Source organism: Sarcophilus harrisii, chromosome 6 (genome assembly GCF_902635505.1).
Source record: "Sarcophilus harrisii chromosome 6, mSarHar1.11, whole genome shotgun sequence".
Taxonomy (NCBI): Eukaryota; Metazoa; Chordata; class Mammalia; order Dasyuromorphia; family Dasyuridae; genus Sarcophilus; species Sarcophilus harrisii.
The window spans coordinates 145,813,249-145,827,335 of NC_045431.1; the positions used below are offsets into that span (position 1 = coordinate 145,813,249).

Genomic DNA, 14,087 nt, shown 5'->3' on the forward strand with positions numbered 1-14,087 from the left:
GGAGCAGATTAAATAACATGGTACAGAGGAAGAAATATTGAAATTGGAGTCACAGATCCCAAGTTAGATTCCAGTATGACCTTAATTAAATAATTTAACTTCCTTAAATCTCAATTTCCTAATCTGTAAAATGAGGGTGTTAGAATACAAGGCTTGTATAAGGTCTCTTCCAGTTTCATCAAAAAGTAATTGTTAAGCACTTACTATGTGCAACACATTATGCTAAGCACTGTGGATACAAAGAAAAGTAAAGACAGTTCCTGATCTCAAGGAACTTATGGTCTAAATCTAAATCTATGATCCTATGATCTTTGATAAAGTCATCTATAATAAGGTGATTTTTGAATATTTGTACACAATTCTACCCATGCTGATGAGTAGCCTTCATTGTAACCATTTGCCTTTTCAAAGATTCTACTCATAGAGATAATACTTTTAAAAAGTTTTTGCTTAATGATGAAATCTCTCATTCCATACAGAACTTGATTTGGATAGCTCAGGAGAACCTCCAAAAGGAACACTTGTTTATCATAAGCTCTCCTTTAACTACCATTGTGCCTTATTCATTGGGGGAGTTAACTGGTTGGAAGATATGCTAAACTGCTGAGATACCACTCAAGTTGAGTGATATCACTTGAGGAAAAGAGAAACTTCCTTTTCTTCAAATTTCTAACCAAGGAGAATAGTAGCCATTGAGTAGCTTAGAATGACATTGACTGCCTGTGTGTGGAGGTGCTGGCTTTTTTCTTTGGATTGCATAAGCCTTTCAAGGCTATTAGGATTAGATTCAAGTGCATCATTTTGAAGACTGTTTTCAGGGGAGAATTTCTCCTCCCTCCTTCATTTTCCTATATCTCAGTCCCTTTTGTCAGTCTTTGAAAGTCTGTGGTGTGGAATGGGTTTGAAGTCAGGAACACAGGTTTAAATCCTGGTACAAATGGTATAGTATTTGTGTGACCCTTGAGCAAACCATTTAAGTTTTCTGGGCTTCAGTTTCCTCATCTATATAATGAGGAAGTTGGACTAGGTGAACTCAAAGGTCCCTTAGAGCTTTGAATATATAATACTTATGATCATTCCCTTCTCTTCCTCTTCTTTCTAAATAAGCAAATAGAGAAATATGAATGGTGGGGTTATGGTAAATGCTTGAATTTATATTAGAAAATTTTCAGTCATTGGGAAGCTGGAAAAAATATGATCTATTTACCTCAGAAGTAAATCTCTTCAAACTTACCATTATCAAGAGAAAGGGAAAAAAAAATTAAAGAAATATACTAGTTTGCATTTTATATATTGACCTTGAGTTCCTCAAATGAGTATGAATAAAATTTTGTTTAGCACTAAAGTGCTAGCTTTGATATACTTATCAGTGCCTAAGTGTCTTATAAAACCTCTTCTGATTTACTTTTGGGATGTCTGTGCATGAAGGAAAAATAGCACATAGAAACGGGGTTGAGAAAGTAGCTCTCCAGAGATGATCTTTTTCCAGTTGGGCTGATATCTAGCAGTATATTCTGTTTCCAAGAAAGGAGTACACTGACTGATGATAACTCAATTTTGTACTTATAAAATGTCCATTTTCTAATAATCAGGAAAATTCAACTATGGTCACTGGAAAATTTCTTAAATTCTAAAAGCGTTAAATACATGTAAAGGGTATAGAATGAATAGATTAATGACAAATATAGGCTTTTATCCCTTTAAGAGGTATCAAATCCTAGTCACATGGGGAATAAAAAATGAACAGATATTGTACTGACATGTCTTTGTTCTCCCTTGTTTCACTGCTGAACTCCACTGCTGAGTGTCCCAAAGTTAATACATTTTAAAGATATAATGGGGAAATACACATATTTGTCAAGAAAATACATAATTGCTACCTCTACATTCATGTTGCCTTTAAGCATTTTGAAAAAAAAAAAAATCATTACCTATTAAAAGCACAATAAAAGGATATATACATACTCAGGTATGCAAAAAAATAGGTTTCTGGCATGTGAAAAAACTGCATAAAACACTTTTATATACAAAGGGACAATAGTATATTTTAAACAGATTTGCAAGGTTCTGCTTTAACATATAAAGAAAAAATAAATATGAACACCAGATAATAAAAAGCCATTGAGATAACAAACATCTCCAAGGCTGAAAATTGTAAATATTTTCAAGTTGAAAAGATATAGTGAAGGAATACAGTAAGTTGGTTCATCAGCCTGTGATATGGCACTCCTTAGAATAAGCAGTCCTTAACTGAAACTTGCTCTTCAAAGGAAACTCCTGTGACATATAGCAATGTGTTTTTTCACACCTGAAAAAAGAGAAAAGTTTCAATATTCTACATGAACCACTTTAAAGAATCAGTGTTATTTGATAATATTTTGTTTGCAGAAATCAAGGTTGATTCCTTGATTAGTTTATTAGACCATTTTACCTAGAGGAAGTGAAGATCTTTGAGGATGCCATCTTGGCTATCCCTAAGTATCAAAAAAATAAAGCCTAATCCTGTGGACCAAGAAACCATTCAAATTTTGAGAAAAGGAACGGAAGAAAATTAGATTCTATTTGCTTTCTATGGAAAGAGTAATTCAATGTAGAATTACATTACAGAATTAAGAATCAGGTGGATTTTTTAATACTTAATGGATTATTTAGTATATTAATTAATTGTTTAGATAAGTTTGAAGTCAATTTCCAGAATTTGCATGGTTTAGGTCATCTCACTAAACCCCTATTCTGTTTGAATAAGGACTAGCTCATTATTGCACAATTTTAGTTTCCCAAAGGGTTTGAAAATGGAAATCGGGTTGAGATACATTGAACGAAAGGGTACTTCATGATTTGACAACATGTAAAATAAATTAATTACATTTCTCAAACTACTTATTTTCTGTGTTGTCAATGAAATTTTGTTTTTGTTTTTGTTGATGATTGTTAAATTCACCTTAAGATGAAAATTTTAAAAATCTTCATCTGTTGTCAACCTAAACATCTATTTTGTGTTAGAACTTGAATTTTACTTATATATCTTATGCATGGCAACAATTTTATGAATCACTTATATGACATTTTGTCATTCCTTAGTTTATTTTTTATTTTCAGTATACCATATTAGAATGAAGTTGGTAAATATTTAGTAAAATACATGAAAACATTATAGATAACATTACATCTTAAAACTGTCATGATTCCTGCCCCTTTTTCCTGCATGCTACCTCTTCTAGATAACAGAATGGCCAGTCAAGAGTGTTTTTATAGCCCCTAAGTATACAGGGCAATCATTAGATCAGGGTGACATTTCCCTTCACTCCACTTGGGGATGGGTGTTTTGTATTATGAAATATTGCTGTATCATACGATGATGATTTTATGACAATAATGCTGACGGTCAGTACTATACACCAAAAGTAGCTGGGGAAAAATAGTGATTTATAAAAATCCTCTGCTCTCCCAAAAGAGAATTGTTGTTTTTCAGTCATTTTAGTGGGAAGTGGTTTGTGATGTCCTTCTTCAGCTCATTTTAACTGAAAGGAGAGGCAAACAGAGTTGAGTGTCTTGTCTAGAGATGATCCCCCAAAATAGTAAATACTATAGGGAAATGACTGTACTATCAGATCTCTGCTGATTTTTCCTTTATTTATCTACTTATCTATTTATTATTATTTTTAAAAACAAATTTGTTTGTACTGATTGGAGGGAATGTGAAAACCTTATTCTAGTCACTGAGGTCACTGCTAGCTATAGCTTCAACAACTGATCCTTCAGTAAACCTCATATAATTCTAGTGAATTCATTATTATATTCTACCTGTCTGATATTTACAACCTATTGATGTGTTGCTTTGTAACTTAAAAAAAAAGTTGGCCTTTTTTTCTTCCTCCCTCCACCCCTTCCCCCCACAATAAAGAAGTAGCTAGGTGGTATGGAATGCTGGAGCTGGGGTCAGGAAGACCTGAAACAAAATCCAGCCTCAAACACTTAGTAGTTATGGAATCTTGGGCAATTAATTTCATCTCTGTTTTTCTGATTGCCTCAGTTTCTTCATCTATAAAATGGACACAACAATAGTATTTACCTCCCAGAATCATTGTGAGGATAAAGTGAGATATTATTTGTAAAGCACTATGTAAATGCTGGGCAGTTTGGTGGCATAGTGAAGAGAGCTCTGGCCTTGGAATCAGGAAGATTCTCCTTTGTCAATTCAAATCTTAGACACTTACTAGTTGTGTGATATTATGTCTGGGCTAGCTCTCTGGAGGGCCTCAGGATCAGTGAAGATCAGTCAAAGTCCTTGGTCTTTATGAGGAGAAGTGAAGGAGGCAGGCAAGCTGCCATGTGGCTCATCAAAGATGGATCCTAGACTCTAGAGTCTGGAGCCTGAAGTCTTCCCTGCTGTGTACACTGTGACAGAGAGACTCTGACCCTCTCCCTCAGCCCTCCAATCCTTCCCTATGATTACCTCACCATACCACATTCAGCAGGTGCCAATCATGAGGAGAGCCATCACATCATCATATCATCTAAGTATATGTTTATATTACCATTATATTATATTGAATAGGTACTTAACCTTAAGTACTTTGCTGTTCTGGATTCAAGTACACCTTTTCAGAGTTTCAGCCCTCTACAGTGTGACTGTGGGCAAATGACTTAAACCTATTTGCCTCTGTTTCCTCATTTATGAAATGAGCTGGAGAAGCAAATGGCAAACTGCTTCAGTATCTTTGCCAAGAAAACCTCAAATGGGGTCCCAAAGAGTTAGACATAACTGAACACCACCACCAATATAAATGTTAGCTATTATTAAATAAAGAATCCAGGGAAGGGATCATATTTTATGTGGCTTTTGAATAACTAACAATATGGTCAAAAGCATTTATCTCAGCAAATTCATATTAATTGACAATAAAATAAATTCTTTGGCACTTAAAAAATAGTTTTTGATATCTTTTGTTTTTCCCATTGCCTAGATTTCCTTCTGTGCTTTCTAAAATTTCCTTTTGAAATATAAATCATTAATATGAGGGACCATATGATTCCTCCTAGCACAGGTCCTTAGCCTAGGGTCCATTGATCTTCATGTTTCTATGATTTAAGAGGTCCAGGCATTTACTTTATTAAAAATTGATAACTATTTCAATACAATTGGTTTCCTTTGCAATTCTTTGTGTTTTATTGTATGCACTAAAAACAATATCCTGAGATGGTACAGAGAATCCATGATACAGAAAATGTTAAGGCCCCTTCTCTGGAGGGTGAAGATCAGAGGCACATCCCAGTCTACATTTTATTCATTTCTTCAAATCTTCTAATTCATGTCTGTAAATTTCCAATATATTCCAGTCTCTAGATGACATTTCATTTTCAGTTGAAAGATTTGAAAGCAATTTACTCACTATTTACCTAATCTTGGAGAAAATCAATTCCAGTGAAAATATTTTAAAGAAAACAAGTAAAATGAGTTAGAAATTTCAAATTTTGCAATGTCACATCTCTCCTCTAAAAGTTTCAAGTCTCTGTTGCCCCAATGATAATCATGTTTTCCTGTTGCCACTCATTTAAAGTCATGCATTATCTGGCTTTTACATACCTTTCCTTGCTGATTACATTTTACTCCCTTTCTCTCACTCTGTGTTCTAGCTAAACAGGCTTGCTTGCTGTTTGTTCTATAGAACAGATCCAAAACCCATTTCCATTCCTTTCTATTATAGTCTGTCTTCCTAATGCCTTCCTCCCTCCCTCCTTTCTACCTTGTAGAGCTTCCATCTTTCTGAAAGGCTCAGCTTAACTGTACCTCTTACCTGCAGCCTATTTCTGCCCTCTTCTCAAGGGAGTACTAGCAAATGTTTAACAGCTGATTTGGTAAAAAAAAAAAAAAAAAAAAAAAAAGCAACCCACAGCATACTTTTCAGTTTAAGCTGTATCATTAACATTTTCTTCAATTCTTTCTCGTCTAGATACTCCTCAAAACAATAACTTTAGTCCTGATTTGTAGCATTTGTCAGTTTTTGAGGTATACATGCTCACTGTTAAAATTTAAGAAATCAGCTCTTAGGAGCTGGCTTTTGCACATCCCCACCTTTTTTTTTTTTCTGCTCCACTGACCCCAAATTTTGAACAGTTAAGTGGTACAGTGGATAAAATGTTGGGATTAGAGTCGGGAAGACTCATCTTCCTAAATTCAAATCTTACCTCAGGCACTTAACCCACACCTGAACAAATCATTTAATCTTATTTAGTTTCCTCATCTGTAAAATGATCTGGAGAAGGAATGGTAAAATAAACTACTCTAGTTTCTTTGTCAAGAAGATTCCAAATGAGTTCATGAAGAATAGACATCACTGAAAAATAACTCAACAAAGACCCCAAATTTACTTTGTATTTATTTCCTATTTACTAATATTTCTTTCCTCTATGGAAAAGAAGTTCCTTGAGGGAAGGGTACATTTTGATTTTGTCTTTGTATAACATGATAGGTACCTAATAATTACTGGTCAAATTCAATTGAATTGTTGAATTGACCTGATAGGTTGCAAAGTTGATTTTTCCTATTTCTAACTGTATCTTTCCCCTCCATGCACTCTTTATATGTCAGAAAGTAATGAGAATGATAGTTTTTATGTTTATCTAAACTCTTCAGTTTTCAAAGAGCTTTCATAAACATTACTTTATTTTTTTCCTCTTTAAGAATAATCTCTTGAGAGTGGCAGGTCTTATATGATTTTTGCCCCTTTTACAGAGATACAAAGAAAGACTTCAAGTAGTTGAATACTTTGTCTACTTAAAGCTCAGGTATTCACATTCCTCTTCTTGACTTCTTTCTATTACAGGAAGAGGTCATTTTCAAGGAATATAGTAAGGAGGGACCAATATCTGGCAGGATGCCTTCTAACATTATTACTCAAAATACTCCTTGTATTCTACACACCCTTAGTAGTTAAAATTTTTTTTCTTTCAAATTTATCTAATTTTTATCTAAATTTATCTAAAATTATCTAATAATTTATTAACCATTGTTTTTAATCCATTAGATTGTAAGGTCTTTAAGAGTAGAGACTGTCTTTCCTTTTTATATTTGTATTCTCAACCCTTAGCACAGCCCTTGGCAGATAATAGGAACTTAAATATTTATTGATTGATAGTGCTTTAAGTCCTAAAAAAATCTTTTATTTCTTTAAATAGTTATACAGGGGTCATTGTACTGCATGCTGAAGGAGAAAAAGGGAAATAAAATGTTTAGCAAAGATACAATATCTGCCTTCATGGAATTTATAGTCTAATGAAGCATAAAATTTCCAGCTCACTTCACTTTGCATCTGCTGCTCTCCTTGGCTTCAACTTCATGTTGCAAGATATTCTCAGGATATCCCCTGGGTGACTCTCCTTCCCAGATTCCATTTTTATATTACTGCCTGTTATTAGATTGCAAGTTCCTCGAGGGCAGGAGCTATCTTTTTTATTTGTGTAATCAGAGCCTAGCACAGTGCCTGACATAAACTAGGCACTTGAAATGATTATTGAATTGAAGAAGCCCCAATGACTATAATATATACTATGTGATATGCTTAATAGAGCAAATTGTGGTACCAAAACACTAGGTTCAAATCCTGCCTCCAATGCTTATTTCCTATGTCATCCTAAGCAAGTCACTTAACTAGAGGAAATGGCAAACTACTCCAATATGTTTGCCAACAAAACCCCAAATGGAATTATAAAGAGTTAGACATGACTAAAATTATTTAACAATAACAAAGATGCTTAATTTTTTTTTAATTAATGGATCCCTTGAATAAGTTCCCATCTTCTCTTACTAGGGCCAATAGTAAGCCCAATTAAGACCTCTTCCTTAATAGAGGTCTTAATAGAGTACTGTAATATGTTTCGGTCTCCCTCCCCTCCAGTCCTCCAATTTGATCTTCACACAGCAACCAAAATGGTCTTCCTTTGAGATACTCCTAATCACGTCATTCTATATTCCAAAGTCTTCAGGGAACAATACTGAATAGAATTCAAGTTCTTTTTTTCTTGGAATTTTAAAGTCTCCCACAAACTGATCCCATCTTACCTTATCCCCATTTTTCCTATACACATACTCTATTCTCTAGCCAGGTTAGGGTACTCTATGTGCCTTGGACATGATCTCTGTTTTCTTCATTTCTCTGTGACTGAAATGTTGTACTTTCCTGTCTTCACTTGCTGGATACCTATCCATCTTTTAAAGGCCATCTCAATTATTACTTATACCACAAAACCACATTTCTCTTGCCATTAATAATTCTCCCACACAATGTTTGTTGTGGATTCTCAAAATACATCGTTGGGTTAATGGAGCAATGTCCCAAGCTAGAAAAGCAGTCAAAGCTATTTTCTGAAAGTCTTTCTAGTCACAAACTCAGCCTTTATGGGAACACACTGATCTTTTGAAATGAGTCCATAGATAGGGGGACAAGGGAGAGGAAATTTAAGGGATGATAGCATTTGATACCAGATACCTGGTTCAGAGTCACACAGATACACATTTTGATCTACTTGTTTCCTTCTAGTTAAAGTGCCATGGAGGAAATCTGCCCAAATCACAGGGATTAGAAATATATTTAGCTATTACAGAAAGATAATTCAACAAGGATAGGCATTAAGGACATCTCTATTTGATTCAGTTGAGTGAACCTACCCTGTTTCAGTTACCCATCATGATCCACCAGTCAAACATCACAGGTTAACTAGAACTTCTCAAAGCTACTTTGTACTCACTCAGACAATAAGGAAGTGACATTAACAGTGTAAGCCTTTACTCTCATAAGATAATCAAGTCTTTGAGGAAGCTCCCTTTTTAAGGAAAAAAAAAAAAAACTAGCTTATTTTGCCTGGGGGGAATATCACTGTCATCATGACAAAAATATAGGCTGTCCCACAAGTCTTAGTTCATTTTTAGTTCTAAAACCAAAGAGTGTTTGCTGTGGCCAATGGTGGCATGGGTTATGCATTTTTTAATTTTTGTGTTCCAGTGTCTATCCTAATGTTTTAAACATTTTAAGTGCCTAACAAATGCCCCAGCTCTGAGATGGATATTTAATAATATCCAGGAAATTATCTAGAAGAGTCAACAAAGCACAGTGGGAAGACAGTTGATCTTCAAATCAGAAAACCTGAGTTGGACATCCTAAGTCTGATGATTGGTAGCTACAATCTTCACTTTCTTAAACTATAAAATGGAGATTTATATTTTCATTATCTCCCTTCTAGGGTTTTTGTTGTTGTTATTATTAGGAAAAGTACTTAATTGACTAAATTACCATGTCAATGTGTGAATTCCTATGATTATTAATTACATTCCTTACACTGTTTCTTTCAAAGGATTGGGGAAAGAAAGATATGCTATAAACTCTAAAAGCACTAGGTAATTGTTACAGCAATCCTTATGTTTTTTATAATCATCTTAGGAACTTGGGTTTGTGGGAATCTAACAGTATAGATGAGTATGAGATGAGTATAGATGAGTATAACTACATAAGACTTTTAGTTTGATTCAGATCCACAATCCTGTAAGATACATCCATAAAGAAACAGACTGAAAAAGGATAAATTACACAACTAGTTTTCCATATATGAATTAGGATTTGAACTGAGCTCTTTCTGATTCCAAATCTAATGCTTTTTTTTTAACTGTAACACCCCATCATCCCATTTCTTCTGTCTTGTTTCTGAGTAGTATGATGGACCATATTAATGGAACAGTTAATGAGAAAGAAGAAGAGCCATGTGATTGCTCCTCTTGTATGTCACATTAGACAGACTCTTCTTGTGCTAGTCCTGCTTATATATGAGACATTGTCATTATCGTTGCGTCATTTCAGTTATGTCTGACTCTGTGATCCCATTTGGGTTTGTTTGTTTTTTGCAAAGATACTAATGTGATTTGCTATTTTCTTCTCCAAATCATTTTATAGATAAGGAACTGAGGCAGACAGGGTTAAGTGACTTGCCCAGGGTTGCATAACAAGGAAGAAAATGAAGCAGCCATGAGGAGTTCTAGTTAAGGTAAATTGTTTGGCTGGTAGAGTAAAAAACTCAATTCTTTCTGACTTCTAAGCCAGGCACTCTATCCATTGCTCCACCTTACTTCCCACTACCTCTGGAACTTGGGCAGATGACTAAATTTCTCTGGGTCATATTTCCTTATCTATAAAATGATAGGGTGGAAATAGATGACCTAGTTGCAAATTCTTTCCAATTATAAATCCTTTAATCTTATCATCCCAGTGCACAGCTTTTAGGGAGGAAGTACCTGGTAAACAGCAACATATATATACATGTCAACTTTTATCATGATACAAATATTATCCATGTCACAGGGCTATTGTCGCCTTTATATAAGATAATATATATGAATAAGTGATATAAATACACTGTTATTTCTATTAAGAAAACCACCTGAATCATCTCTGGAAACAGCACTCAAAAGGTGCTGTAATTTATTATCATACTGCACTGCTCTTGATAGGTGACCTGGTATTCCACAGGTTATATAGATTTACCAGAAGGATTTCCAAAACAACCTCAAAAAAAATTCATTCTTTTGACATTCTTCTTTGTTTCTGAAAGTTTTGTAAAGAAAAATAGGACTTGAACATATCATTGACACAATCCATTAGTTTTTTAATTTATAATGGTCTCAAAAATAACAACAACAAATAAACCAACATGCCTAAGTTGCAGTAGAGGCTAATGATAATGGATAATAATGATAATCACAGCAATTGGAATGAAAGCAGGAAACTTACATTTTTATTGGCCCAGGTGTGGAGAAGACTCATCAACTTGTCAGTTTTTATTTTTTCCTTGAGCAGACTGCTCACCTAAGGAACAAAAGATATGTTTTGATCTATGAGCTCAGACAGTGAATGAGAACAGGAATAGAGTTTCACAGCCTACTTTTTCAAAGAGAACCCAATTTCCTTGCTAGAATGCCAGCACAAACACAGCTGGCCTCCCACTTCAGCTCAGTGGGTGTCCACCCAGTTTTTTAAGTTTCTTTATTTGCTATTTGTATGTTCTATTTCCACTAAAAAAAAAGAACATTGGGTCAGTATGGAATAGTGGAAATAAGATTGGATTTGGAGTCAGGGACTGGGTGAATATCCTGCCTCTTCTATTTTTTACCGGCATGGATCTGAGCAAGTTATTCAATTTCTCTGGGCCTCAATTTAATTCTCTTTAGCATCCCTGATGAGATCATTCTCTTATCTCACATTACCATTGAAGATTGGATCGAAGAGGAGATACTAATATTTTTCTCAGTCTTATGGTTGACTATTTTCTTGATACTTGTAGCTCATGAGCCCCCACCAATTTGCTTCCACTAGTAGACTTAATTCTTAGTAAACATATTTATTCAAATAGCACAAAAAGAACAGTAATTACAAAACACTTTACACAAATTCTGTAGCCCACTTTGTCACTAATGTATATGAAGTACAGGAGGAAGAGTGGTTATGAACTTCCAATGATACTGATGCACACATGTAGGTAATATACCTTGCCAAAGCAATTCACAGTTCTAAAACTGCAAGACCTTGATGTCTTTTATTTCTCGAAGGGTTCCTTTAGAAATTCTCTAGGAGACATGATGTTTGAGTTGTTTGGTTGCTGTTAGGCTTATTATAGAGCAAAATGTTTAAGATGAATTGGTCAATTTGTTGGTAGGCTTAGGTTAAGCAAATCACTTAATGCCTATTATATCAGACCAGGCAGATTGTTTGGCCTCTATTGTTTGGCCACTGGTTTCTTTATAGAATGTGATGATTTCTAATGGTTGGGTAAATTAACTGAATTCCCTGGAATGACTCTTCTTGGGGGGTATGGTTTTTTCACTATCTCTAAAGTCATGAGCCCCCACCAATTTGCTTCCACTAGTAGACTTAATTCTTAGTAAACATATTTATTCAAATAGCACAAAAAGAACAGTAATTACAAAACACTTTACACAAATTCTGTAGCCCACTTTGTCACTAATGTATATGAAGTATACAGGAGGAAGAGTGGTTATGAACTTCCAATGATACTGATGCACACATGTAGGTAATATACCTTGCCAAAGCAATTCACAGTTCTAAAACTGCAAGACCTTGATGTCTTTTATTTCTCGAAGGGTTCCTTTAGAAATTCTCTAGGAGACATGATGTTTGAGTTGTTTGGTTGCTGTTAGGCTTATTATAGAGCAAAATGTTTAAGATGAATTGGTCAATTTGTTGGTAGGCTTAGGTTAAGCAAATCACTTAATGCCTATTATATCAGACCAGGCAGATTGTTTGGCCTCTATTGTTTGGCCACTGGTTTCTTTATAGAATGTGATGATTTCTAATGGTTGGGTAAATTAACTGAATTCCCTGGAATGACTCTTCTTGGGGGGTATGGTTTTTTCACTATCTCTAAAGTCTGCCTTGACTGGTTGCTATAATATTCTTTTCAGAAAGTATTACAATGATCTTTTCAGCAAGAGAAAATAATCATTAATCAAGGATTGTTAAAAGTCTTTCCTTTTAGTCTCCTGAATAAAAACTTTAATTATGAGGCCTAGTTCCTCTAGGTTAGAAGGAGAAGTCTAATCTCTCCCATTAACAATTCTTCATGGGACAACTAGGTGACAAAGTGGATAGAATGCTAGGCTTGGAATCACCTTTATGAGTTCAAGTCTGGCCCAAATATTTATTGGCTATGTGGTTTACTGACTAAATTACTTAACTGTGTTTGCATCAGTTTCCTTATCTGTAAAAAGATCTGGAAAAGGAAATGGTAAACCACTCCAGTATCTTTGCCAAGAAAACTCCAAATGGGAATAATCAGATATTACTGAAAATTTACTGTAAACACTCACACATACCATTCGGAAGTGGCTTCCCTCACGGAGAACCTTCATCATTACTTATGGTGTTCAGTCTAATTATACTTCCCAACTCTTATTGGATCTTAGGGAGATGATTGGTTTGGGACAAAGTGCAGTATTGTTCTATATCCTGGAACAAGCTCATTGTCTTGACTTCTTCATATGCAATTGAACTATTTAAACCACAGATCTTTTTAAAATTATGGGATAACATTTCGACATCTAAAAGGTTTTCCATTTACATTTCAGTGTCTGTTTTCCCCATTTTATAGTTTTGCTTAATCTCAAAGGGTGGATTATTATGCTTCTTTAAAATGAGGCCCATGTCATTAGTTGAGGAATGACTGAATGGTATAAGAAAGTTAGGGAATATTATTGTTTTAAAAAGTTGATCAGCAGGATGTTTTCAGAAAGGCCTGGAGAGACTTACATGAAGTGATGCTAAGTGAAGTGAGTGGAACCAAGAGAACATTGTACACAGCAACAAGATCATGTGATGATAAATACTGATGGATATGACTTTTTTCAACAATGAGGTGATTTAGGCTAATTCCCATAGATTAGTGATGGAGAGAGCCATCTGCACCCAGAAAGAGGACTGTGGGACTGAATGTAGATCACAACATAGTATTTTCACCCTTTTTGCTGTTTTTTGCTTGCTTTTTTTTCTTATTTTTTCCCTTTTTGATTTCATTTTTTATTTGTGCAACATGATATATGTGGACATATGTGTAGGAGAACTGCATTGTTTTACTTATATTGGATTATTTACTATCTCGGGGAGAGAGAGGGAGAAAAATTGGCATACAAGGTTTTGCAAGGGTGAATGTTGAAAACTAACTGTGAATATGTTTTGTAAACAAAAGTAAAAAGCTATTATTAAAAAGCAGAAAGAAAAAACAAGAAAAAACAGGGGATCACTTGTCCACATATGGGTCTGCTAAAATGAAAAAAAAAAGATGGATGCATACATATTGGCTCTAAGGATATTTTTCTCCCTATCATCTGTGAAAATAGAATCAGTTAGACTTCCATGACTGTGAAATGATTTTCATTTTAGACCAGAGCCATGATTTCACTAGTAAAGGGAAGAGTTGGTGAAGAAGCAATTGTCACCAGTAGAAGTCAGCACCTCCTTCTCCAGTCATTATAATAGAAAGATTCCTGGGACATTGAGAGGTTAAGGAATTTTCAGAAAAATGATTTG

The 14,087-nt window shown here is 34.7% G+C and overlaps 1 protein-coding gene across 2 annotated transcripts in view; it reads right to left on the reverse strand.

Moving 5' to 3' along the window:
- Nucleotides 1-236: 236 nt before the first annotated feature.
- The window catches only part of EMCN (endomucin), a 155,017-nt gene continuing 141,166 nt past the window's right edge, over nucleotides 237-14,087 (reverse strand). For both annotated transcript variants that reach the window (XM_031943091.1, XM_031943092.1), the window contains 2 exons: nucleotides 10,779-10,853; nucleotides 237-2,308 (listed from right to left, as the gene is read on the reverse strand). In XM_031943091.1, coding sequence (XP_031798951.1) covers nucleotides 10,819-10,853 — 35 coding nt within the window. In that variant the 3' untranslated portion in view covers nucleotides 237-2,308; nucleotides 10,779-10,818. The remainder of the gene's footprint in view (nucleotides 2,309-10,778; nucleotides 10,854-14,087) is intronic.